At 37.6% G+C, this 27,647-nt stretch overlaps 2 protein-coding genes across 4 annotated transcripts in view; one reads left to right on the plus strand and one right to left on the minus strand.

The window, feature by feature from the left end:
* Window positions 1-199: 199 nt before the first annotated feature.
* Window positions 200-19,814, minus strand: smc4 (structural maintenance of chromosomes 4). Its single transcript, XM_085430257.1, has 24 exons — window positions 19,614-19,814; window positions 18,113-18,264; window positions 16,915-17,105; window positions 16,187-16,378; window positions 14,988-15,164; window positions 12,824-12,988; window positions 12,307-12,434; window positions 11,924-12,064; window positions 11,282-11,432; window positions 9,285-9,449; window positions 8,970-9,203; window positions 8,683-8,868; window positions 8,432-8,593; window positions 8,052-8,277; window positions 7,850-7,926; window positions 7,125-7,277; window positions 6,830-6,956; window positions 6,368-6,557; window positions 3,168-3,312; window positions 2,766-2,939; window positions 2,312-2,494; window positions 1,810-2,042; window positions 688-871; window positions 200-569 (listed from the first exon to the last, which is right to left on the minus strand). The coding sequence occupies exons 2-24, from the start codon at window positions 18,252-18,254 to the stop codon at window positions 405-407; spliced, it is 3,891 nt and encodes a 1,296-aa protein (XP_085286383.1). The 5' UTR covers window positions 18,255-18,264; window positions 19,614-19,814; the 3' UTR covers window positions 200-404.
* The window catches only part of ift80 (intraflagellar transport 80 homolog (Chlamydomonas)), a 62,400-nt gene continuing 53,600 nt past the window's right edge, over window positions 18,848-27,647 (plus strand). The window contains exons 1-5 of one of the 3 annotated variants that reach the window (XM_085430259.1): window positions 18,848-18,930; window positions 20,747-20,805; window positions 21,028-21,251; window positions 23,052-23,162; window positions 23,296-23,364. In XM_085430259.1, coding sequence (XP_085286385.1) covers window positions 20,771-20,805; window positions 21,028-21,251; window positions 23,052-23,162; window positions 23,296-23,364 — 439 coding nt within the window. In that variant the 5' untranslated portion in view covers window positions 18,848-18,930; window positions 20,747-20,770. Of the gene's footprint in view, window positions 18,931-20,004; window positions 20,616-20,746; window positions 20,806-21,027; window positions 21,252-23,051; window positions 23,163-23,295; window positions 23,365-27,647 lie in introns of those variants that run through there. The other 2 variants (XM_085430260.1, XM_085430258.1) reach the window with 2 other exon arrangements.

The following is a 27,647-nucleotide window of genomic DNA, read 5'->3' on the forward strand; positions in this document are numbered from 1 at the left end:
TTCCAAAGGTGAGATGAAACATTTTGTGCTGCAATGAGAACGATTACTAAGTGAGCTCCCTTTAATGAGCCAGTAGTGTCAAATATATCTGCAGTTTAAGTTGTAAAGGGAAAAGCTTGCTAAGGTATAATCAAACTCCCTACATCGTTGGCTGAACCAGCAAAACTCCAGTATCACTGTAAAGACATTTAACTACACATTTAATATAAAAAGGATTTAATTTTAATAGTACATCTCAGATTTTACACAGACAGCTGCTGTAACAAATGCAAAACATTTGTCAGCACATGAGAAAACTTTCTTTAAAAAAAAAAAAAAAAAAATAGCAGCATTTCATCATAAAGAACACAATATTTACATGATGTGTGAAAGGTAAAGTAAAAGAGCAAACAGGGTTCTTGGGTTTAGGCAGTGATGGCGTCGTGCTCTTTAAAGACGATGGTCTTTGGGTTGATTCCCACACTCTTGGTGGTGTTGTTAGTTTTGTAGATGCCGATGAGACGATCAGCGATCTCGAACATGTTGTTCCTCAGGGAAATGATGATGAACTGTGCGTTCTTTGTTTGCTCCTGAAAGAAAAATATATTTCCTTTAGTTTTACACCACCTTGCTGCTTTTTAAAGTAGCACTACTACTCAAAAGGGTGAATGTTTGAGGCATTAACAGAATCAACCGCTCCATACTCACATAAATGTAACAGGCCACAATGGAGACGTTCTTGAAATCAAGGGCAGCATCAATCTCGTCCATGAAATAGAGTGGTGTGGGCTTATAGTGGTGTAGCGCAAACACCAGAGCCAAGGAGCTGAGGGTCTTTTCTCCTCCCGACAGGTTAAAGATCTTCTTCCAGCTTTTCTTGGGAGGACGAACACTTTTAAAAAAAAAAAAAAAAGTTTGTTTGTCTAGCAAATGCATCATCACCCAAAAAAAACAAAACAAAAAAAATACTCATGTTTCGACTGTGTGAGATCTTAGAAAGACGCTATGTCATTCATCTCCAGAAATTGAACACACTCCATATTTTAATCTGCCTTCATGCACAGCCTGAACCTGCTCTCAGTGCTCGAGCTCACACATTTCAGCAAACGCTGCTTAACACAGTCCAACAGCTGTGTGCAGCTGTAACTGTGCTATTTTAAACTTCATGAGTAAAAGTACATCACACCTGACCATGTGCAGGTCAGGGCATTAGTGATGTGTGTTGTTCAGTACTGTTACTTGTTTTTAACAACAGTATCCTTCATTTGAGTCCCGTAAATGTTAAAAGGAAGATTTGGGATCAGTTTTAATAATAGAAGAAAACAGACGTACACTAAAAGAACAGTTTCACTGTGCTTGGCAGAAAGTTCAGAACATTTTAGGAAGAGGTCAGAGTGACGTAAGAAAAAAAAAAAATCATAAAGCCAGTTCTACAAAATCTGAGGAACATAATTATAATGAAATGAATTAATCTCAGACTTTTAAATGCCAAAAAGATAACAGCATTTGGAAAAAGGCAAATAATAAATTATTTTTATCCCTCTAATGTGAAAGACAAACTAGATCTCTCAAAAGGTCTGAGAGCTTTTTTTTGTGTTAAAGAATTTAGATTTTTACAATAAGTCTGCCTGAACATTTGTTTAATTCGAAGCAGGTAGGATTTAGTTTGGTTGTTAGTTTATTTGGATTGTTGGGATGTAAACAAGTGTTTGGTTTTTCTATCAGATGTCCTCGACATTAATGAAAAAACTGAATTGATTCAAAAGCAAGCGATGAAATCTCTGCACTGATGAACCTCACAGTGATCACCTACAGTCACTCATGCTTTACCTGAACATGATGCCCTCAGAGAAGGGGTCCAAACTGTCCACGAGCTCCAGCTCTGCATCACCACCCAGTGTAAGCATCTGGTAGTTTTCCTTCAGCTTGTTTGTGATCATGTTGAATCCAGTCATGAACTCATTGAGGCGCTGTTTGCGCAGGTCCTCGTAGCCACGTTTGAATTTGTCCCTCTCTGTAGTGATCTCATCAAGCTGGGCGACACGCTGCAAGTAAAGCTCCTCCTGAGAACACGAACACGCAGATTGAAATTAAAATTAGGCTGTGAGCTCATTTCCGTTTTGATAAATTCTAAACAGAGCTGCTTAAAATAAAGCTATAAATGGACCAAGAGAGTACCACTAAACATGCTCCACACATTGGCTGAACCAGCATTAGATGAGCCAACAGATCCAGAAAAAACAAAATAAAAACAGCAGTATTAACAACAGTCACTGAGTTTCAGCAACAGCGAGTTGTTAGGTAGCAGGCTGCCTGTCACGCCTGTGCATACCTTCTTCTTGTACTCTGCGATGGCCCCGAGGTTGGGCTTCATCTGAGCACACTGGGTCTCTAATGTGATCATCTTGTTGATAATGATGTTGGGATCTGAGATTTCATCGAGTTCAGCCGGAGTGAGCACAGGGAGTTCCTCTGCTGGCTTGTCCTCGATGGTATGAAGGGACAGCTTGGAGGCCTGTGGAATAGAAACAATAGTTTTTACTATTTTACACCATCATCCTGTAGAGCAAGCAAAGATACAAATCAAAGGGCCTCAGATATGATTAAAGCATTCACAATTAGAAAATGAAAAAAAAGTATCAATATAAAACAAAGTGGGTCTGATATCACTGGACTATTTTTGTCCCTTGCTTTAAGTTTGCTGAGTAAATCTTCATTAATGTTATTGTTACAAGAATAAAACTATAGTAGTACATCAATTCACAGCAACACCTTTCCTCTCCCACCTCTTTCTGCCAGTGTTTGATTTTGTTATTTTGTTCGGTAATGGTGGCCTCGATCTGCTCGATGCGGAGCCGGACGCCTAGGGACTCCTCCTGCAGAGCGTGCTCCTGCTGCTGCAGCGCCTTTATCTCCTTCAGCACCCCCTGATACTGCTCCTGCACATCTGGCAATGCAGCCTGGAAGAAACAGAAAAAAAAACAACTAACATCAGCCCTTCACACGTTAATTTTTTTTTCTTACAAAGTGCAAGTGGGACAGCAAGGTTTTAAAACAACTTGCTAAAAATGTAAAATCCTTCTGAGAAAAAAAAATCAGTGCAAAAAAAAAAAAAAACCAAACAAACAAACTTTTTTTTCCTCCTGTGAAGAAATATAAAACAACCAAAGTGGATGAAAAGTTCCAACCTCAGCCTCCTGACAGTCTTTCATGATCTCTCCAGCCTCGTCTTCCAGTTTCTTCAGCTGTTCTGTGAGTTCAGCTATTGACTTCTCATTCTCCTCCAGCTCACGCTGCACACAAGCCACACTCTCCTCAAACTTCTTCAGGTTGCTACAGAGGAAACGGCAACAGTCAGAGTTGGTGACAGACACATGATATTAGAAAGATTACTGCTGATGATCAGTAGTGGATCAAAAACATTACAGAATGACTGCTGAAGAGCTAATATATTTGTCTACACAAGGATCTTACTCTAACCCAGGCCATCATCCTGCCTGCACAGGAGGCCAGCTGTAAATTGAGCAATGTTATAGCAGCAGCTTCATCCGTCTACACTGGATGCGTTAAGACAACTGAAGTAAAGGTCAGCGCCATTCTGGGAACAATTCAAAGCCTGAAACACAACTGAACGTATGTGCATATAAATATCAAACAAATCAAATAAATCGTGAAGCACAAAAAAACAAAAAACAAACAAAAAACACCCCACTGAGTACACAAACTGACACAACCAAAGTAATTTAACATTTTATCCACATCATCTCTCTCCTTATCAGTTTGTCGTCAACAGTATTTAAAAAAAACTTAATAAAAAAAATTGTGTATTATAGGGCTGCCACAAACGATTATTTTGATAGTCGACTAGTCACCGATTATTTTTGCGATTAGTCGACTAATCAGATCATCATCCATTAGACGTAAAACTACAGCTTATTGCACCAGCAGCATCTGCTCTTATATAACTATCATTAGCTTACAGCTTTAAGTGTTTAAGGTCTGTGCTAACTAAAAATAAAGACAAGATGATAGTTTATTAAATTTTAATGAAATTTGCAGATTGTTTCGGTGAAGTTTAATAAACTCCTTGCTATCTAAAATATAACAGGACACTGGAGTATATTCTGGAGCATCTCACACTTCTGATAATCAGCTGTCTGCTTATTCAGCTGTGTAAAAACTATAACTTTAATCTCAGACAAACTGATTTACTCAGGAACAAATAAAATACTAAAAAAAAAAAGCCAAACAATAACATTTTAAGTTATCTAAGTGACTCATATATATTTAACCTGAGTAGCGAAAGACGGCGGTGGGTTTGAAAACGATTTGCGGGGAGTCCGGTGTTCTCACGGCGCTAGTGAGCCTAGCCCCCGGCTCGCTAACGAGCTAGTGGGTAACAGATGTCTCCGAAAACGTCGGAGCGCTTTTGAAAATATGTGGTGTCCTGATAAACTGAGCAGATATTTGAGGTTTACACAGCTACATTCTCGCCTGAAAATATGTTAAACGTTTATTTTGTGACCCAGAAAGAATAATAAGAGTAACATTAAAACTAACTAGCTGCCGCCATTGTTGGAAACTGCGCTGGGCCGCGCTATGAATTCTGGGACACAGCTGCTTCTTCTTCTTCGGGGTTTAACGGTAGCTGACATCCTTGTACATGCAATGCTGCCATCTTCTGTTTCAGTCCGTTATTACACTCTTAAATCCTGCCACTTATTCCTGCGTCTTTTGTGATCGTACAAAGTTTCAAACGACGCGTCGACTATTAAATCAGTCGTCGACGATTTTGATAGTCGACGTAATCGTGACTAGTCGACAAATCGTGGCAGCCCTAGTGTATTAGTTATTGTCTGGTAATGAACTACTGTCAGACAAAACACTTGTCTGACAACTCGTTTTAAAAGGCAAATATATATCCCAGGTGTCCTACCTGACTATTCTTTTTGTGCCGTGAGGGTTAAAAAAAAAAAAAAAGAACAAAAGTGATTTGACACAGCTCATAAATACTACTTGTTAAAACAAAAGTAATCCCTGCACTGCTGCACTCTGAGGCCGTCATTCACATTAATATGGCGCGTCTGTACAGTCAAATCTCATACTTTGCATATTACAGAGTGAAATTCAAGGTTAGAAACTTGGCTCGGATCTTAGAATAAAATCTACTGTGGTTAGATGCAGTGCTACCCAAACACAGATTCACTTAAACTGCAGTCACAACGGCTTCTAAAAGATTAAAATCTCTTTCATACACAAAGTGTGTAACTGTGGTGGTAGGTTCATTTGTCTAAGTAAATGTTTTTGGCTTTCAGACCTGCTTCCGTGTGTCAGTTCATAAGCTCCCACTTTGTTCGTAATCGACTCAACAGCTTGTCATGCCAGACAAACCACATCACACACAGACCAAGTGTGTGTTTTTGCTACAGCGCGCTGCCAGGCTGTCCTGCCTACATGATCAATCTTAATGTTCCAGCCACAGACACCAAAGACTAGACACCCAACACACTCACCACTGCCACAACACTGATTAATTCAAAGAAACCAATGACAACAACAGGAGACAGGAATTTAGTGACAGAAACCCAATGCTACTTACATGTGATATTAGTATTGAATAGTCGTAAGAAAAAAAGAACAAAGGAAAAACAAACAGTATAGGGTGTCCCCTCTTTAGATAAAAGGGAGAGATACCTGCTCTTTCATTACAAAATAAACTACTCTGAGAAAAAAAACAAAAGAAAAAACAAACATTCCCCAGTCTCTCAGAAGGAGCTGATTCAATACAAAAACTTCCATGAAGCCATGCAAAAAAACAAAACAAAAACACTTTTATACTATGAAAGTTACGCAGCGTAACTTTCATAGTCCATCAGGCGGCATTTTGGTAAAATTTTGGTGGCAGCCTTCAGCCCCCAAAATGTCATGTGGCCATCTGTGGTACTTATGAAGTCACAGAGGCTCAAAAAGTGCCAAAATTTCAACCCATTCCTGTGTATTCTGCACACTCCTAACTCTGAAAATTTTCACTATTTATTATAATAATGTTTCTGTAAAAAAAATAAATAAATAAATAAAACCACCTGATTTTGAGGGGCTTGGGTGGGAGGTACTGAATGACTTTTCATGGAATCAACCATCTGTCCAGCTGCATGGATAATTCAGAATATTCCTGCATATTGTAATATTACTGAGGGGCATGATACCAGGTACAGATAACTTATGTTCTTTGTATAATTTAGGTATTTAACCTGTTATGTACGAGCAGAGACTCATACACATGTCAGAATTATAAATAACAGGCTTCACAGTGATTTCACCAGTAGCCACTCGTCTACGATCAGTGGATGCACATGTAAATGAGTTTAAACAAGCATAATTTCCTCACCGGCCAGCTGTCTTTATGGCCACTTGGGCTTTGGTTATGGTAGAGGAGCACTCATCTAGCTCCTTGTTGATCTTGTCAAGCTTGTCCTGCTGAGCTTTAAGCTTGTGGCTGTTGATGTCTACAATCAGATTGTGGAGCCTTTTCACCTCATTTTCCACCTTCCCAGCCTTACTGGATGCTGCCTCGTAGTCTGATTGAACAAAAAGGAACAGCATATAGGAGAAAAACAAAAAACAAGACAAAGATATTTGTATTAATAGATTTAGAAGGATTCAAGAATTAAATTCATGTATACACAAAAGCTAATCTGGTTATTAAGAGCAATAATGTGACAAGATTTTTTTAAAACAAAATTACACTACCAAGTGATTATATATTTTTTTAAACATCTCAAGAGAGTGAACATTACCATATTTAAATGATTAACAACAGTATTTCTCTTTAGTGTTTACAGGACATTACCTTGTTTGAAGGCCTCCAGGCTCTTTTCCATCTGTTTCTGTTTGGCCTTGTCTGGGGCAGCTGCCAGCACATTGGCTTCAAGTTCCTTGATCTGAAGTTTCAAGTGAGTCTCTTGGTCAGCTAAACTCTGAGAGAAGCAAAGAAAAAGAAATAATTCAGATTTGCAAACACAAAAAATGTTTTAATCAGTCAAAACTGTCCTATTTGATGGCTTACTAATAGCAGGGGTTATTAATTAGTTCAAAAACACAGCCAAATGAGTGTGAGAGGAGCAGAATGAATGAAAATTATGTACAGTCATGCTGTTGGTGTATTTTTCCAAGGTGTTCTTCATGTCCCGGAGCTGTGGCCGCAGGCGCTGGATGTTCTCTTCTAGCTGCAGCTTTCTCTCTTGGCATCCCTGCAGCTTCGACACTTTCTCATTTAGCTTGCTCTCCATGCGGTCAAGCTGCAGAAAACAAATGAAAATCATCATGTCCTATACACAAATGCCTAGCTGTGATTATGTTTTCTACTATCCATCACTCCTGGGAAATGTGTATAAAGTAAAATCTCATGGCAAGAATTATTATTTTAAAAGTTCACATCACTCATGTGGATTAAGGAATAGTTATTCACTCTGAAAGGAGACCTTTCAGAGTGAATAACTAAGAACTCCAAGCTCCTGTCTTGAAGTTTTGGTTTGCAATAAACACTAAACAGACAGTCCGACAGATACAGTAGTCTGGTGACTAAAAATGGACTCAAAGATAATGTTTCACTTTAATGACCAGTTAGTTCGAAACCAAGAGAGAGTTTCACACACTTTTAAATGTTTATTGAATTCTCACATTGCATTTTGTGGTGCCCATTATTATTGATACTTGTGCAACTAGTACTGAGAAGCTTAGGCACCATCTGCTCTCATAGTCCAGATGTATCTGTGGACCATTTGGTTGCAGAGGCAAAGATCATGTATGTGTATGCTATGTTCAATTAAAATACAAGTTGTATTAAACATTATAGCTTCAAACAATTTACCTCCACCTGGGAGACTTCAGTGCCAATAGAAGAGCCCATTCTGCCCTTCATGACTCTTCCTCCTCCAGTCATGGTTCCTGTGAAACATTGGAAAATTATTCAAGCTTTTTAAAAAATTTAACCAAATGATCTAATTGAGAGGGTCATAAGTATATATATTTTTTATTGCGAGCAAGATAGACAGAAAAGATAAATCACCCACCCGCCATCTCTATTATCTCCCCCTTCAGGGTGACCACTCTCCAGCGTTTGTCTTTTTGGTAGGCTATCCTTGTGGCCTGCTCCAAGTTTTGGGCCACCAGCGTGTCCCTCAGGGCAAAGTAGAAAGCTGGTCGCACACTGTCATCGTTCACTCGCACCATGTCAAAAAGACGAGGGCTGTCTTCTGGGGTGCGAATGGAAGCCATGCTCTTCTCCCATACTTTCATCTGTGCAAAGGAAGTTTAGATGAATGAGAAGGAGCAGCAAGATATGGAGGCCATCTGAAGGCACAATATTTCACAAAAAATATAACTAAAGTCGTTAAGACTTAAAAAAATTATATTTCGCCTGACTGAAGTTCTTTAAATCCTTCATATTTACCTTGTCAAGACCAATGAAGGTAGCAACCCCAATGTTCTGTTCTTTTAGGAATGTGACGCATTTCTGAGCCGTGTCAATGGTATCAACTACAATGTTGTCTAGAGCACCACAGCTAGATGAAATGGCCACATCATACTTCTCATCTATGGCTCCCAGATCTCCCTACAGGCATAAATATATTTAGAATCATTAATCAATAGAAACAAGCGAAGGAAAGTTGTTGAGTTCTGCAATTTTTGTATTTTCTTTACCAATCGTCCATAGATGCCGGGGATTCTGCCACTTTTCTTCTGCTGCATGAGGGCATCCAGGACTTTTCCACGACTGCGGTTCGAGGACAGGGAGCTCTTGGCTTCATCTACTTTCTGCCTCAATTCCCTCACCACCTCCCTTGTCTCATTATCAGTCTTCATCAGTTGCTCCAACTCTTCCTCATCCTGCAGAGAAACAGAAGGCAAAAACTCAAAACACATGATGGCTGTAACACAAATTATCCACAAAATGTTATCTAACTGACAGTGCTGATGTTTGGTTCTACCTTCTTTAGCTCCCGTTCTCTTTCAGGTATTTTGACCTCCAGGTCTTTGATGGCGGCACGGCGCTCCCGCAGTGTGTCAGAGGTCGTCTGCAGTGTCTGCTTGGCTGTGTTGAGCTGTGTCAGAGCTGTGTTGTGGCGGCTAAGGTAGATGTCAAGCTCCGACTGAGCGAGGTCCATACGAGAACGGGTCTCATTTACAGCCTTGTTGAGCTCCATGAGCTCCTTTTCTTTTTTCTGGATTATACAAGAAGATTGTTTGTTTTAAAAACAAAGTTTCAGTGAGCACACAACAAAAACCATGATGTATACAGATACCTCTTTGTCCTGCTGCAAGCCGCTGGTCTCTTCCTTCAAACTCTCCATCACATCTTTAAGTTTTTCTTCTTCTTTCACCTTCTGCTGCTCCAGTTCTTCTTTGCGAGCTGTTGCCTCAGAGATGGCCTTTTCACTGCTGGCTGGTATACCACGCACTTCCTCCAGCTGAAAGATGAGCCAGACAGGACAATGTGCAAAAGCATATGAAATGTGTCCAACTCCAAAATCTAAGCAACAGTTGCTAGATTCCCTCCCTCCAGGTTAACTTGACAACATCAGTAGTAAACACTTCTACCACCCACCGAGAAACAGCCGTTTACTTCCTAAATTAGAAAAGATGAAACAAGAGAAGAGTGTGGGAGATAGGAGGTGCAAGTTTGTTGTTTTGGGTTTTTTGACAGCGACAGTTACAAAGAAACTGTGCTACGCATCCAGACACAGGCCAAAACACACAACTGTAATCAACTATAAACACATATTCAGGACTGAGCAAGCTCTGGTTAAGACTGGCACAACAATCTGCCACTTGGCAGGGCTGAAACAAGCCAAGGAGTGGTGCGTGTGTATAGTCTATGTTTTGTAGGGTTAACTGCGGGTGAAATGTGAATGTAGCTGCTGGGAGCGTTACACAAGCCAGGCCATAGTTGACTACCATACAGCAGAACACTGCTCCCCAGAGGTCTGCCTGCCTCTGCCCAGCTCCCCCTCTGACCAAGATGTTTCCAGAGCACAGCCATTGTAGGTGGAGCAGATTGGCTTTTAGAGCAGAGGTAAATGAGAATATTCTGACAGTCATGAGACAACTCTTGGTTACTGTTAAAAAAAAAAAAAAAAAAAAAACTCTTAAGTTCGTGTTTAAGCGACAAAAAAACGTGAGTCTAAGAGACAGGACGACCGAGAACTGTGAAACAGAGCACACACACTATCAACTTGTGCTACTTCGCAGCCCCCTAGTGGCTACTTTAAGACATCTAGCCCTTCCGGACTCATATAGGGCTTTATTTTTTTCCTGTGAATAATGTCAGTTAATTTATAAAAATACAGAAACTTGACTTTACCCAAAGAAAGAAGACACACACACACACACACACACACACACATACATACATATATATATATAAAATTAAAGCAAAGCCCCTATACACACTTGGATACAAAATTATCTTTCAGTATCATATGGCATTTGTGCTTCAGACTAAAAATGTGTCAGCAACATTCAAACACTTGTGTACTAAGTTTCAATATAGAAAGTTTTGCTTTGTGTTGCTATGGCTGTCATACATCCTCTGCCAGCAGTCAGACCTCACTTTGTTCTGTTCACACAAATATGTATCATCCTTAAAAGATGACAGAAAAAAAACAAAAAAGAAACAAAAAAAAAAAAAAACCCATAAAAATAAAAGAAATTATTAAAATATACAAACTAAGGCTAGTTTTATATTTTGCATTTAGTATGATTGGTAATCACTCTGTAAGCCCAAGTTTAAAACAACACTGCTGACAACTGTAAAACATGAAGCCGTGTGTACTCTGTGGAAAACTTCTCAGCCTACAAATGATTTTAGTAAATGAAACACTGAACAAAAATGCTAAAATGTAGTTTCTGTCATATATTTATTTTAAGTAAGTTGCTGTAAAAGGGTTACAAACATTTTTTTCCTCTCTCTGCTTCAAAACTGTAGCCATGGTGTTTATTGACAAGCAAAAGAAAATTTATTTTTAGTGCCCACGTTTCTGTCTTGGCCTTCATACAAATTAAATACAGTAACTCATAGGGTAACCATGCCACTGGTTACTTTGTGTAACCTTGTATTTGCAGATGGATTTGTATGCTAAATATCAATTAAATAAAAAAAGGGACAAAACTACACCATACTGACAGATTGTGTGTCTGTACCTCTGAATCACATGTGAATGCCCACTGTGATTATCAGAGTGGCTCTAATTACTCTGAAACAATTGTGTAAAAGTTGTCTGCAATTTAAAGTCCAACACACCTTTTCTTTGTCCTTCTCCAGCTGCTTCTGCAGTTTCTTGTTCTTGCTCTTTGAGTGTTTAATCTTCTCACGCACTTCAACATCCTGCAAATCCAGCTGGGTGAACTTCTCCTTCTGGGTTTCAATGTACTTGTTGAGCTTATTTTGTTTCCTGGTGGAGGAATAGCTTTTTTACTGGGTACATTCAAGTCCATCTACTGAAATATTATATAAACTGAAAAAATATACAAAATACATACATTAAGCGCATGTATATGTATGTATGTATGTATATATATATAAAAAATACAGTATACTTATTATTAATGTTCTTCCAGTTTTCAGTTCCTGCACATTATTTTAGAGATGATTTGTCAGTTTAAAAATTATCTATGGTCACCAACCCAAAAATTATGAGAATTATTGCATATATAAATTTCAAGCACATACGCTTCTTTGTGTAAACATTTTTGTGTGTGTAAATAAATTAGACCCATGTTTGTTACACTTGATACACCTTCCAGATAAGAGATGCTTAAGCAACCAAGAAAAATAAATAAATAAAACAAACAAATACAAAATGTTACTAAGTCATAAAAAAACTGAGTAATGTGGTAAAAGTTATATTGGTTAACAGAAGGAGAAGAAATGCAAATGCCTCACTTTTCCACATTTTTGAGTTCTTGGTTCATTTTCTCCATCTCTTCTGATAACTTGGCATTTTTCTCAGTGAGCTCCTTTGTGTCCTCCGAGATCTTTTGCTTTTCCTGCTCTTTATCAACCACACGTTTCTGCAGATCATGACTAATGACAAAGAGAAAACAGAGAGAGGGAGAAGGAAAAAAAGAGGGGAAAAAGTCTGATAAAACTTTATCATTTACATGGAAAGCAAAAGACTGATGTTTGACAGCAGAGAAGCATGCCCAGCTGTTCTTTTGAGTATTTGAAATGGAGAAGTCTTTTCTGTACAACTGCTGGGTCTGCATTTTTATATTATTGATGAAATTTTTCCATGTACAAAACAGAGGTGGTATTGGTGTACTCACATGTAATACTGACAGAGCTGACACTTGTGTTTGAAGATGTCATTTTCCAGGGTGAGGAACTCCACAGCTTTATTCTTTTCTCCCTCCAAAGCATTCTTCTCTTTTTCCACCATCTTTACTCTGTTTAGCTTAGGTAAACAAAATAACAGTATTTTATGTCTGGTGATAAAACTTAGTTACTTGCATAGTATAAAAAAAAAAATTAAAAAAAAATCAAATAACAACTTTAAGAAAAAAAAAGATAAAAAGCTTGTCAACATGGTAACACAGTACAATCAACAAAAAATAATTTTCAATAAAACCCAATTATTAAATCTACTGTATGCTTCATAGTTTCCTGTCAGTGCATCATTTTCATCTCAGACATGTGTACTGAAAGTACCCCAAAACATACACACACATAAGAAAGCCTCATGAGCCTCAGACTACTGAATAGATGCTCAACAATTGTAGTCCATACACAGGAAGGAAAGTTGGTTAGCTAAACTGTGTGAACAGACAGTATTTGAGTTGTCACCTTCTCTCCCCTCTGCTCATTGAGTAGCTCAATGCGGCGAGCCAGAGTTTGGATGGGTTCCTTGAGACGGCAGGAGCCAATAATGTCCTCCAGGTACTCCAGCATGCCCTCATCATGCTCTGTCTGACCTTTAGGCTTCATCATGGCAATCTGCTCCACCTCACCCTAGGCAAAGTCCACAACAGCACATTGGCAAAAATACTGCTTGCACCCATTCACAGAAAGCCAAAATGAAAATGGGTAATAATAATTTGTAAAAAAATAAAAAAAATCTTATTTTTAAATTATCCACATGTTTAACCATTAGGGTGTGGCCAGCTGAACTTATGGCTCTAAACTTGACTTAACACTAGTTTGCCACACACACACACACACACACACACACACACACCCTGTGCAAAATAATAATAATAATTTTTTAAGTTACAAATCATGAGTATTTTTTTACTACCTTTACTCAAAGAAGCTGAAAACAAAGAGTGTAATTAAAATTCAACTACTTAACTGACTAAAAAAATAAAATAAAAAATAAAAACAGATGAAATCTGTTAAATGATTAATTTCTGTAATCACATGCTTAACACGCTTCAGAAATACTAGTGCTAAAATAAAAACATTGCCTCACAGCAATCACCGCACATTAAAAGATGCAAAATTTATCATATCCAAATTTAAGGTGGTTGAAAAACAAATGCTGGTGTAAACATGCAAATTCTGATTTCGGGTAACTACACCAGTTACATTTTCACATTACTGTACATGTACTACTTGGCCCAAAGTTAGGGACAACTCTACAGTATAATTATATTTGTCAGAACATGTGTTCATTTTTATTTATTTATCTTAAATAGGCTGGCTAGAAAAATATTGCCAGGTAAGAAATTTCAAGTCAAACAAAAAATAGATCTAGTTGTAGTAAAAACAAACCAAGTCTCAAATTGGGCTTTTATTTATGTCTAGGGTGGGAAAAAAAGCAGCTCATATATTACTTTTTATGTATGAAAGAAAGGAGAAGCCAGTTAGAGGAAGGAGGGGGAAATCCCACGTCATCCTCTGCTCTGACCAGTGCACAAAATAGACAGCTTTCCCTTTGCCAGAGGCCTGGAAAAGTGACCTTGGAAAACAAACTCAAGCCTCTTCCCATAGTCATGCAGCCATATCACTGACAAGAGACATAGGAGTGTAGAAATGGACATGCACACATAAATACAAAAATATCGAGCAGAGCAGGTTTAAGTGTTCACCTGAAACTATCCCATTAAAAAAAAAAAACTTAATGGATAAATAAAACTGCGAAAACAATTTTTTTTTTTTAAATCAGCTATTCTGCTTTACTCAGTTGTAATCCTACATGTCTCTGAGTTCATCAGTAACAACAGGCAATAATAAGAAGAAGAAGAGAAGTAGAAGTATAACAAGTGAAATGATTTAAAAGTCAGAGCAACACAGAGCTAAATAAAATATAAATAAAAACGTAAAATTATGCAAATAAAATATTAAAAAAATATTCAGGACTGCATTCCATTCACAGTTGAGGTAAATTGAAATAAATACATTAAAAAAAATAAACAAACAACATGTTGAACCAATAATAAAGCCATGGTAATGAAGGGTGTTTGATCCAGCCACACTGAAGCAGCACTGCTAATATTGGGGTTGGGGTCTATTCTCACACGCCAATATTTACGTGCTGCTAAAGCGTGGCAGGTACATGGGAAAGGGAGGGCGGGGGCTAACCTGTCCCCACTGGTGGGTCAGCCTCAAAGATTCCCCCCACAAGAAAATCTTAGTGACTTATCCAACTACAGCCACTCACATGCCGGTCCAAGTGTGGATAAAACTGTATCTTTTCCTTAAAATCCTAAAGCAGCAAATTATGGTTCGCACCTTTTCCACATTGTTTCAAACCATGATGCGCTGCTATAGTAGTCTAAGGGCTGGCAGAGGGCACATCTATTTTCCAAATCCAGTGCAACAGGTTATTCCCAAAGACAGTCATGGTTTAAGTTATATGAAACACTTTGACTCAAAGTGGACTAAGACATGGGTAGAGAACAGAGAGCAGGAAATCTTACAAAATGGGATGGTCACAGCAGGGGGAAAAAACTAAACTAAAACAAAAAGCAAAGCTAGAACTGGAAGAGGAAATTGCATAAAAAATTACCTGCAAGATCAGAAATCTGTTGTGGTCTAGGTCAATACCATGGCTTCGCAGTAAGGCACCCACTTCTTTGAATGTGGCTTTCTTGCCATTGATATGGTAGGCTGAGGAATTGTCTTTGTTGGCAGTCCTGGAAACGTAGAACTTGCTGTTGGGGATGACTTCGTAGTCATCTCCTTGCTGATGGGGGAGGGGCAGAGGACAGAGAGCAGCTTAGAAGAGCAGTTAAGAAGAAATTCAAACAGCTCCACACAGCAAATTGCAATATTTATAACATTTATAACACTAACAAATACATTAGGATGGCTAGGGCAAAAAACACACTACATTAAAAACAAAATAAGAAAAAATGGCTTCTTTAAAAAGTATATAAAGCTGGCCAGAGTAACATGCAAATACACCCTATACATACTGGAGTGTATAGAGTGCAACATATGAAGAGAATTAAAACAGTTTATTAGATAAAATAATGACAGTGAAAATACAGCATAAAACAGAAAATTAAGTACTTTTAGAAGAAAGTTTAAAACTTTTTGTTTATACTACTTCTGATTTTTTGTTTTTGTTTTAGATAATAGTTTAAAGCTGATATAGCACACAAAATTTGACCATCAGTTTAAAAACTTGATTTAAATTTACTTGGAGCTAATGAAGCAAAGAGAAAGGCTCAGACACATTTATGAGTACACAAGGCAAAACACTTTCTCACACCCCCTGTGGCAGATCAAATATAGAAACGTGTTTAATTCTTTGAACTACAGTTCAGTCGTTTTTCAATGTAATCTGTCATCTTATCCACCCTACTGAAGTTCTCTCTCAATACAAAAGCCACTTTTTTTTTTTACTTTTCACAGTACAGTTAAATGAGTAGAGGCTAATTACTGAACTGCAATTAAAAAAAATATATTTAAAAATAGAGGGATCAACTCTAGCACAATATGAACTGACTATGGCATGTGTGGGTGTTAGCTGTAACTTTCATGACTGATTTGAGTCTTTGTTTAGTCACTGTTGTGATCACTATGCAGCAATATTATACAGAGAACAGAAAAAAAAATATTTTTTTAATTCAACAAACACCACTATCCTTCAGAAAATATTTCTTCTCATCTTTCTGCATTTGGGCTACCCATTTATTAATTCAGAGTGAGTGCAGCATGCATATGTGTGACAGAGAGATAGATATATATACACATATATACCTTATCAATAATCTTTTGAAAGTGCACCTCCACAGTACAGCTTTGCACATCTTTGTGTTGATCAGAGCTGTGAATCAGCACTGAGAGCTTTTTCGACCTGATCTTTTGAGCTCTGTATCCAAACACAAAGAGCATTGAGTCTATCACATTGGACTTCCCACTTCCATTTGGACCAATGATGCAGGAAAAGCGCTAAGAAAAAGGTAGAGAAAATAGAAAAAAATAAAATAAAATCAATAATGTAAAAACAGAGTATATCCTGTAGAGTTAAACAGTAACATTTTATTTCAGCAAGACTGCAAATTTGAATGTATTCCATGGGAGTGTAGTTAAAGTTGTTTTTAACATAGATAAATTATTTAGTAACAAAGAAACAGGAAAAGGTATGAAGAGAAAGTTTACAGAAACTCATAATTTTCAAGAGAAGTTAGCACCCCACTAGATCACTACCTCTTGTGAGATACTCACTAAATCAAAATGGAGTCTGACTTTTTCCACTTTGATTTTATTTAAGGCAATGATGCTAAAATATAGCAGAATAAATTATTCTGTGACATGTTCTCTTTTCTACTACACGAGGCAAAAATCTATGGGTTTTTATCATATGAAATTAAACGGGAAAAAAATAAATTAAGAGTGGGATACACAACAAGTGATGTTAAATCTGTGACACATCAGAAGAGTATTTCCCAGGCAGGGATTACATGTGTAACCATGTTTGGTCGTACCTTGTGAAAAGGCCCCAGAATCTGCTCGCCTGCATATGATTTAAAGTTTCGATTAACTAAATGTGTTATCATCAGGCGAGGGGCGCCCGGTTCATTGGTCATTGCTGGGGGCGGAGGTGGAGGGATGCTACCGACAATCTCCTCCAAACTTCTATTATCAACGGTCTCGGTACCTTCCCCGTGAGACGAATCTGTGGCACACAAAAAGTACAACTTTTATTCTTCTGTTCGAGTCGTTTCAGGTGGGGGGGGGAGACAGTTGTACGTGGGGGAGGGGTAGAGAAGCATACTCGCGCACGCACACACACAAAAAAAAAACAAAAAAAAACAAACAAACAAAACACACGCACCAAGTTACAAGAGCAGTCAAAGTACGACTCCAGAAAGAAAAGTTGACAGGCGTTATTTTCCTTTGTTCTGCAAACAAGAGCCAACCCCAAAAAAGAAAGAGACCATGGCCGCTTATGAACGAACCCACATTATAATCCAAACGCTCTCCACCAGAAGCGTTTGTACGTACTCAGATGCGCCACATTGTCGATGACAAATAACTAAAGTGGAAATCTCAGCCATCAGCGTCACATTTTCACTCATGCCTGTCTGTGCTCAAACAGAAACAGGAAAACTGGTGTTTTGTGATAATAATGTGTAACGCAGAAACGATTATGTTGCCATCACACAAAGCCACAACGACCTGTCCAAAATCTATTGTGCTCACATAAGCATAAACAAGCCAAGATGTCGATGTTTGTCAATTAAAACCTCGCAGCCAGACACTCAGTGAAGCATTTCAACATATTCTACAAAATACAGACATCACCCACTGCTTATGTGCATCTTATAGGGTTCGCATACAAATCAGTAAATATCAAGCTTACAAGAATTAAGTCAAACACCGCTCTGATCTACTACACAAAGCACCTCATTTTTCGAAATAAATTACCTCGTCTGCTGAGAAGATTCGGGGAAGAAGTACACTCGGCGTTATCAAAATCATCTCCAAAATCATTTTATTGATGACTGGCACTTTAGTCAAAAATATATCAGCCATTCTAACTCCGTGTTGTTTAAGCAAGAAGAGAAAAAAAAGCTTTACAGCTGTGCCAATTGGCCCCTACCAATACAGCAATACACGCAAAGGCTTTGACTGAACAACTTATTTAGATTCACAGACACCAAAACACCCTTTGTTACTTGCCAGTTTTCGGCGGTGCCTCCTCTTGGCCATTGGAGTTAGTTTCTTGAGGGGGTACATCTAGCTCGTCTTCGGAGTCAGACTGCGACCCTTTCCCTCTTGGCTTGGCGGAGGCAGTTGAGCTCTTTGCAGTTTTAGATGGCATGACTTGAAATCTGAAGGGGTCATTGGTAAAAAGGGAATATCCATGAGTGGTTTTTGTGCCTGTCAATCTCTCAACTCCACTTTTAGTCGGTTACACGCAGCTTCTCTGTCAGCCTCTAATCATTACCACAGTCAGATCCTATTGACGCCCAGCTAACTGTTAATCGGTATATTTTGCATATCTTAACATTGCTGTTACAACAATGAGTCCAGCATAACACGAGTTACTCCTGCTGAAAACGTTAAAATGAGATAGCACCAATCCGATGACTGCACAGAATCATAATCTATTTCAAGTTTAAAATTAAGCATCATTTGTCTTTAAAATAATTAAAATAATAATCCCATCCTTTCACAGAACAATTCTAGTAGGCATCTATATCACGCATTTTATTTTGCCTCGCGAACCTAGGCGGTAAATAACGCAGCAAAAATAAGGTTAACGTCACAGCAAGTGAAAAACGACTCAGTTAATGTGCAAATAGCCTAATTATTTTCCTCCTTAGCTCTCTTAGCCTAGCCTGCGTTACACAGCCGCTGCTAATGTGGCTGAAGTTGGTGGTGAAGACCCAACGTCCTAAATTGATCGAGGTTTCAAACCGACACTAATATTAACTTTCATCCCCACAACGTTTTTGTTGGGGCGGAGGCGTAGACGAGCCAACCTAACTCGCTAGGTAATTGGTACGCACATTCAAACAACTAATGCAACGTTACCCGTGTTAGCATAACGTTATAATTACATTCACGTTTGCCAAATAAGTAACTTGGCAATGGCAGCGCAAACTCTGCCACGCTGTTTTTACTTGCTAACGTTACCGTTAAGTTAGCTGTACTACTACTACTTCTGCTAAGTGATTGGCTAACTATATGAAATGAAATATCGCTGCGACGCTAAAGCTAACATAGTGGCTAACTTAAACTATAAAAGGTATGAGTTGCTGGGCTCTATAAAGTCAAATGCAGTGTCGGCATAAACGTAACGCAAATCCTATCCAACGTCAACGTGTTATCTGATATGAAAGAAGTTGTTAACCCTAGTATTAAAGTTAAACGAGTAAATACATTAGAGCCCGCCGGTTATGAGCTATTTGCAATGCGAGCATTACTTTAACGAGTCGGAAATGTCGCTATTAGGAGTGAGTGTCACTGTGGGTTTAATATAAGTTAAGACGAAACGTGATTAGGTCTCATTATTTCTCTTAGAATGTGTAATAATGGTCTGCTCGCTTTCAATCAGAAGCTAACGTTAAACCTTAGTTTAACTTGCCGTTACTGTTAAGTCCCTCTTCAAACGTAATACATTTCAGCAAGTAGACGGAACCCAGTCGTTACTTTCCGCTAAAATACTTCCATGTACCTTCCACAGTATAACCACGATCTGTCAAGAGTCTTCCTTTCAGACCACAGTCGCTATTACGCAAAAAATAATCGTCAATCCAAAGTTTGGCAAATATAATCCAAAAAATTTACTCCAGTGTCACTCCGACTCGCTCTCCTTAGTTGACAACTCAAACTTGTAAATGGCGCCTAAACCTCGCTGTCGAACCAAATTCGTTACAAACTGACGCAAGGCACCATGGAACGTTCAAAGGGCGGGGGTGGGGGGACGAAATTCAAAAAAGGGGACGAAGCCAACTCCGTCTCACTCCAAACAAACCGCATTCACATGACTATAAAGAACAAACGAAAAGGAATAAAAGCCATGCAATGCTTTTACAGCAAATTGTTCATATTATTCAAGTTTATTCTCATAAAATGCCTAATGTTGTTCCTACGTCTTCAAACGGTTGTCTGTAGTACGATAAAGGACCTGCTCCGAGCAATAGTTTATACTTGAGGGAATATAGCTCGATAGATCAACTGTTAGTGTTGGTTGATCCCGATTCTAACGACTTGCATAAATACATTTATTTAACAGATGTCGTTTTTGAACTTAGAAATATTTCGAAATTTCCGTTGTCAAGGAAGTGGAGATGCAACTCTCGCGATAATTTGTTTTTCAAGCTGTTTTTGACCCAGATTAAATGGCTACCAAAATGCAGGTTTTATACGTTGGGGGCATAAATTGCTGATTGGTGATAGATAAGACTTTTGCGTATTCTAATAGCGCTTCATAGTAGAGTAAATTACACGCACGCTTTGCTGACACTCGCTTAGCACACTCGGCAACGAGAAAACGATGTCCATTTTAAACAAGAGAACAAGTTAACGTTAGCATTCAAGTCACAGACGAGACTCAGGGGATAACTGAGGACTTCCGTTAGCAACAGTAGCAGGTACCGTAGCAACAGCGGACGCTTGTTTGTTTCATCGTTACAGCTAACGGAGAATGCAAACGGCTGCTTTACATAGTTTACGGGTAAGCTGTATACACCCATGCTTCAGGTCTTCTGTACTATTATTTTTTGTGTTGGTTTGACAACAGTGTTATATAGAGAGCTTTAACATAACAGTTACGTTACTGTCTCTGACATTTTTCTGTTCGTTTAGTGATCAACAGAACGAACATCCACCATGAGACTGAAAACGTCGCTCCTAAAGGAATCCAAACATATCCTTTTTGTAGTTATGGAACACATGTAATTCTGTGACACAGTTCCAAAACTTTAAATCATAATTATTAGTGGTGCTATTTGAGGCAGTGGTAATATTTCCCATCATTGTGTTGCTCTAGCCTCTGTCCATTTTTCAGAAAACCCAATTTATTGCAGAGGTTACCACAAAAAGGGTTTTAGAATCAGTTCATTACTATAACTCCTTAACAGCTGATCACATAAAGAACTTGTGAGCTGCGTTGGCTGGACCACAGCAGATGAGCTGTACTCGTGCAGTGAGGATCATCAGATTCTCAAGTGGAACCTGCTGACCAGTGAGACCAGTCTGATTGTCAAACTGCCAGAGGAAATTTACCCTACTGACCTACACTGGTTCCCCAAAACTGTTGGTGTGAAGAAACAGGCCCAGGCTGAAATCTTTGTCCTTACCAGCACTGATGGCAAGTCTTTGTATTCTCTAAAATTTGACCAGAATGCTAAAGGGTTTATTTCAGAGTTCACTCATAAAATCAGTGGGAGTGGCTGTTTTTAGTCATATCTATGCATTTATTAGTTAAAGACATTCTCATGAAATAAATAAATTAAGTAACAGAATTGGCTATCTACAGGATGGCAATGTCTTCCTTAATTTTTGATATTTATTTTAGAAGACATAGGGACAATTCAAGAGTTGTTATTTATATTTAAGGGAAATAATCTCTACCAATTTGATACTTGTAGGATCCAGTAGAGTCCATCTGAATTCTTCTTTTTATGAAGCTTTCAGTATAAATCTAAAACTCTAAAACTCAATTTTTGTTTTGTAGGTTTCTAATACCGACCCTTGGTGACACAATTTGTGTGACATGAATCTGCCGTACATGTCTCTTCTTTGGCCTGTGTTAGATACAACACACAGAATATGGATGTACTGTTATGGCAAGGCAATGTGTGGTCACAACACTAATGGCAGTGTAGGGTTGCATAAACACACCCACAAACTGAAGCAGCAATTTTCTCTGGCAGACCAGAGACTAGTGAAAAGTGTTACGATCCATTTTGCAACTTTCCTCTGCTTCTTGTCTTGTTACGGTTAAAAATATTAGTATTGCAAAAGTTATTGGTTCTGCAATGGGAATAGAAACAGAGTTTTATTCATTTATTTTGACTTCACTGTTAACTTAAACACTGAAAGTTTTCTTTTGCTCCAGATTAAAGTTTTTAATCTGGATTCTTTGTTGGATTTCCTATTAGATTGTATAATATACTTGAAGAGAAAACAGTCCACCTGGGTTTTATTAGTTTTGAAGACTTGACATCTTTGGGATTTCCTAACTTTTTTTGATTAGTTGGCCTTCTTTTCCTTTTACAAGTTTATTTATGATTTTTTTTTTTTAATTTTTAAATTTAAATTTTTTTTAAATGTATGATGCTAAGCAGTTTTAGCGTTTTAAATTACAAGCACACATGGTATTGGAGTTTGTATAATATTTCATTCCTATTAAAAATATTTATATATATTATATTTTTTATAAGAAATCTGAAAATGAGGCTTTCCAGATAACAGGCAAACAAACAATTAAGCATTTCCAATGTAGAATGTGGCTTTCTAGTGTGCTTTTCATTTAAGAGAGTCATTCAGCTGTACATGCCTGTTAAACTGACTACCTGCTGGATCAGTTACAACTACTTTTGTTGGGATGTCCAAATTTAGAAATGAGAGAGCACTGCAGCATGCTGATTTGCAGTTTTAGGTCACCAGAAATTACATAGAACATTCAGAATTTTTAATATGCACTGCCACAAAGTATATGGTAGGCTACCGTCTTCAATAACTCTCCATGGCTGATCACCCTTTCGTGTCTACCGCATAGAAAATTGCCCTAATTTACCCGACAGAAGCCTTTTTAGTTTCACTCATTTGCTTCAAACCAGAAGTTTGTAATTTACTTGACTGTAGAGAATATAAATTTGTCTGTATTTGTGTGTTAGGAGATGGATTGGTAGTTATTGTGTGTTTTGATTAAAATACGTATTTATTTATATATTTTTACTATTTTGTCTTGGCCAGTAAAACTTGTTTTCCGTTACACAGTAACTAGAATTCCACAGATTTATGAAACTTTACTGAGTGAATTACAACGCTCAGTTCTGTATTTGAGTTATAAACAACTGAAAACGCCTACATCACCCCAGGCCTAGTGTGTGGAATGGCTTTACACCATCTATGTGGGGGGGTTTTTTTTGTAAATTTGTTGCAGGAAAGTTCCACTTAACCTCAAAGATGGGTCGCATTGAGAAGAGTGTTGAGGCGCACAAAGGAGCTGTTTTGGCTGGAAGATGGAACTATGACGGGACTGCTCTTATCACTGGTAAAGATGACTAGGACTCATTTCCTCTGTTATCTGACAACTACTCATCTAATCAGCCTTTTTTCTTTTTAAATCAAAATGAGAATCTAATCAAGATGTCTTTATGGCCTATTCTGGTTGTTTTTCTAATTAGCTGGAGAAGATGGGCAGATTAAAATCTGGTCAAAAAGTGGGATGCTACGCTCGACACTAGCCAGCCAAGGTAAGGCTTAAAACCTTAATTTCACTGAAGCAGAACTGCAAATGTGTATCTAGTGCATGTGTAAAACTGCATACTTTTCATTTATTATTTAAGCGCTAACATGTTAATTAGCAAAGCAAAACGCAGATCAAACTGATCAGGAAAACAGTTGCATCTGTAAAATTTTTATAGTTAACAAAATGCCCAACTTTTCCTGATGTCTGAATTGGTCCGGCCTCACTTGAAAAAAGACTTTAATCTCAATCAGATTTTTACCTGAATAACAGATGATAATTAATAAAATTATTTGCATCTGGGAAAAATCTGATTTGTTGGAGGGAAAAAAGCAACGCTATACAGTTAGTTCCATATGGTTTTGGGCAATGGCACTTTTCTTTTTGCCATTTTGGCTCCATGCACCATCACAGTGGATTCCAAATCAATCAATAAACTTGTGAATGAGTTTAGAGAGCATGGACATTACTAAATGCTGTTTCTTCCCTTGAGATACACTGCAGACCTTTAGTACTGCCATCTTCAGTCCTGCTTGTTTTTGGGTCACTCTGTGGGTCAAACATGCTCTGTTGAGTTTAGATCAGGTGACAAACTTGGCCACTGAAGAATATCCTGTTTCGTTGCCTTTAGAAACTCTTGGGTACTGTTTGCAGTATGTTTCAGGTCATTTTCCCTTTGCACTGCAAAGTGCTGTCTAATTTGTTTTGGGTAATTTTGTTTTATCTGAGCAGACACTACATCCCTGCACACTTAACACCTCATTGTGGTACTTCTATCAGCAGTCGCATGATCTATAAAGACTAGAGACACAATTGCACTACCAGCCATACATGCCAATGCCATAACACTGCCTCCACCATGTTTGACATAATATGGTACATTTTGGATCATAAGCTGTTTCTCTCCTTCTCTGTACTTGACTAGGTCCATCAGCCTGGTAAAAGTTGATTTTGGTTTCATCTGTCCAAAGAATATTTCACAGAACTTTGTTTAGATGTTTTCTAGCAGTCTTATTTAGGCTTCTTGTTTTTGAGTGTAACCAGTGGTTTAAACTTTGTTGTAAACTCTCTGTATTTACATTTATAAAAAACTTCTCGTGATTTTAGACCTTGACAATGATACGGCAAAATTTTTGAGAGTATTGTTGACTTGAAGTTGAACTTATTGTGAAGGACAAGGTTTTTTGTTTATTTGCTTTTGTAACAAATGAAAGAATTTGCAATCTTTTCCTTTAGTTGTGTTCTGTAGTCTTTCAGCTGACCAGTGCATTACTTTTTTTTTTAAACTTTTTTTTAAGAAAATAACAGATTGTTGATTTGTCCAGTATTAAATTTTTGCTATTTGTCGAATAGATTTATTTAGATTTTTCAGTTCAATGATGGCCTCCCTCACATCCATCAACAGCTCTGTGGCCCTTACATGAAGGGTTCAAGTGAGTCCACCTCACTTGAGGTGAGGTGCAAACTATTTAGTTTGCATGATATAATAAGGGAGCAGACCTCACCTGGGTATGTCACTGCTTGTCAGTCAGTTGTCCATTTTCTTTTGAGCATCTGAAAATGAGGAATGATATTAAAAAAACTGCAATGCCCAAAGAGTTTATGCAGTAATTTCAATTTAATACATTTAATCATGTATTATCTTACAAAATACACTGTGGTGGTATACAGAGCTAAAATTACAAAAAAAAGTATAATTGTTCAAAACCTTATTGACCTAACTGTAGCCCTTCTCAGACATGAGATAGCTGTCATTGCTTGTGTAAACAGTGTTTTAAAGACATAAAGGGACTCCAGTAATATTATTATGTGTTATGTACAAGATTTGGCAGCAAAATAAGTAATATAAAATATAGTAGTTCAGAATGCGCATTAATGTGTAGAGCTCTTTTGATTTGGAAAAGCTTCTGCATTGATTCTGCTGTCGTTTGATGCTACAAGTATGCAATAATCTCAGAAGAAACAAGTGAAAACAGTAAACTAACTTTTAATCTTAGTCTCTTGCTTCTGTTAGAACTCAAGTTAATTCATCACTGACAAAACTTGTTAAGCTGACATGTCGCAGACTCTGTCCTCATCACATTTGTTAATGTGATTGCAGACTTGTTCCTTGTTGTGAGTGATACCAACAGATGTGGTCAAACATTTACATATACCCATCATGAGCATGAATGTCATAGTAATTTTGGTCTTTTAATGATTTCTCTGAAATGTTCTTTTTCCAGGTGGGAGTCATTGTACAACATATGTGTTTATTGACTTAAAACAAAAGAATTGGGGAATTGGTTGCACAAGTTTGAACTAATGATGGATTTTCCCTCATCCATGCAGGGTTAAAAGTATACATTTAGGCTCAAATGTATAAATACACTCACTTAAATCTTTTACTGGTGATAAGTGGTACTGAAGGTTCTGCAATGTCTACAATATTAACCTCTCATTAGTGTGAATGCTTGAAAAGCATTCACAGTATTGTTATTCGAATCTTTATTATTAGTGTGAATGCTTGAAAAGCATTCACAGTATTGTTCTTCTAATCTTTATTAGTGTGAATGCTTGAAAAGCATTCACAGTATTGTTATTCTAATCTTTATTATTATTATTATTATATATTCCGTACGTTTTTTGGCATCTCACTCCTTCAAAACCGTTCAACTTAGAAAAACCATTCAAACACCGTTAGATTCCTATTCTTTTGGACAACACTGCTTCTATTTTTCATATTTTTAACATTTATATTTTTAATTTTATTCAACTTTATTCAACAAAAATTTATAATGTATTTCAATGGGGAGACCCTTCAAATCCTCATTCAACTTACTCATTTTTAAACTCTTACTACTTCCACATACATTGACATAGAGCCACCATTCAAACTTTAAAACGAAGACAAGACATTCAATTATTCAACTTGTATTTATCTTTTCAATATCTATTATACTTTTTCTTCAGTTCCAGTTTAAGTTTCATGATGTTTTTTCACCCGTTTCAGAGTTTATAATGGGTGTGTATGGGACGGAATGTTGGGGCTAGAGTGAGGCAGCTCAACTGCTAGAGTGAGAGGAGCAAAAAAATTAATCTTAAAATCTTTTTTAAAACTGCTGCTGTGTCCGCAGCGTTTGCTCTACAGGTATGATTTTACCCTCAAAACGTAGCCATGGCTGTCCTCTTTCATCCAATGTGTTTACTATTGTACTAGGTGTTATGGTTCTTTCATAAATGTCACCAATGCACAGCCTCCTCCCTCCAACTCTTCCATAGACTGTAATGTTAAAATGGCTCAGAAGGTTCGTTTGAAAATCAGAAGAGCATGGTGTCTTTCCACTGTCACCACGTCCATATAATAAGCTCCACAGGCATGAAAACTGAGAATTAGGTAGACTAGACATTGCTGTCGCTCACGGTGAAAGAATTTTGTCAATACGACTTTTACTTTTCATTTGGGAGCGATTTGTTTCGGCCTGACTTTTCTGTTCATTTTAAGCAGCAAAAGTGAGGCGCATGTCTGTGTACGTGTGTATGGAGCCATTGGGTGCGGTCACTATAGCAACCAGGCTCACACCTGCCTGCTTAACGAGCTCTGCCTGCCACTGTACCAAGATTCATCTTAAGCACTTCTCTTTCAACTGCTGCTGTGTCCACAGTGTTACAGCCATCATTTTACCCTCAAATTGTCGCCATTATTGTTCTCTTTCCAACACCGTATCTTTCAAAGCTCAGGCATTTAAACTTTTTAAACTGTGTGGATCCAAGTGGAGGGATCACATTTTAGTCATTCAGTGATTCAAAGAATATGACCTTTTAATATTCTTTCAGATGTTTTCTGACTCTAAATGTTCTTTTCTCATTTCTTAGGTTTTTCTAATTTGCAATTAAAACATTTTCAGCTTTTTTCCAACTTCTTCTTCTGTGTAACGTCCAGCTTTTAGCAGTTCAGCACCTTTGTTTTCAGGTTAAATTCATTTTTTTTTGTTTTGTTTTTTTATCTCATTCAATATTTTTAACTCAAAATTCAGCAATTAATTCATTTCAGTGCATACATTCAGATTCAAGCATTCACACTGCAGTTTCTTCAGAAAATGCACTTTCTAGTTATATTTTCTTATTCCGTACGTTTTTTGAAAGCCTACTCCTTCAAAACCGTTCAACTTAGAAAAACCATTCAAACACCGTTAGATTCCTATTCTTTTGGACAACACTGCTTCTATTTTTCATATTTTTAACATTTATATTTTTAATTTTATTCAACTTTATTCAACAAAAATTTATAATGTATTTCAATGGGGAGAC

This window comes from Copadichromis virginalis, linkage group LG14, assembly GCF_057382275.1.
Source record: "Copadichromis virginalis isolate Kocher_CV1m ecotype Utaka linkage group LG14, C_Virginalis_male_GT1.1, whole genome shotgun sequence".
In the NCBI taxonomy this organism is placed as follows: Eukaryota; Metazoa; Chordata; class Actinopteri; order Cichliformes; family Cichlidae; genus Copadichromis; species Copadichromis virginalis.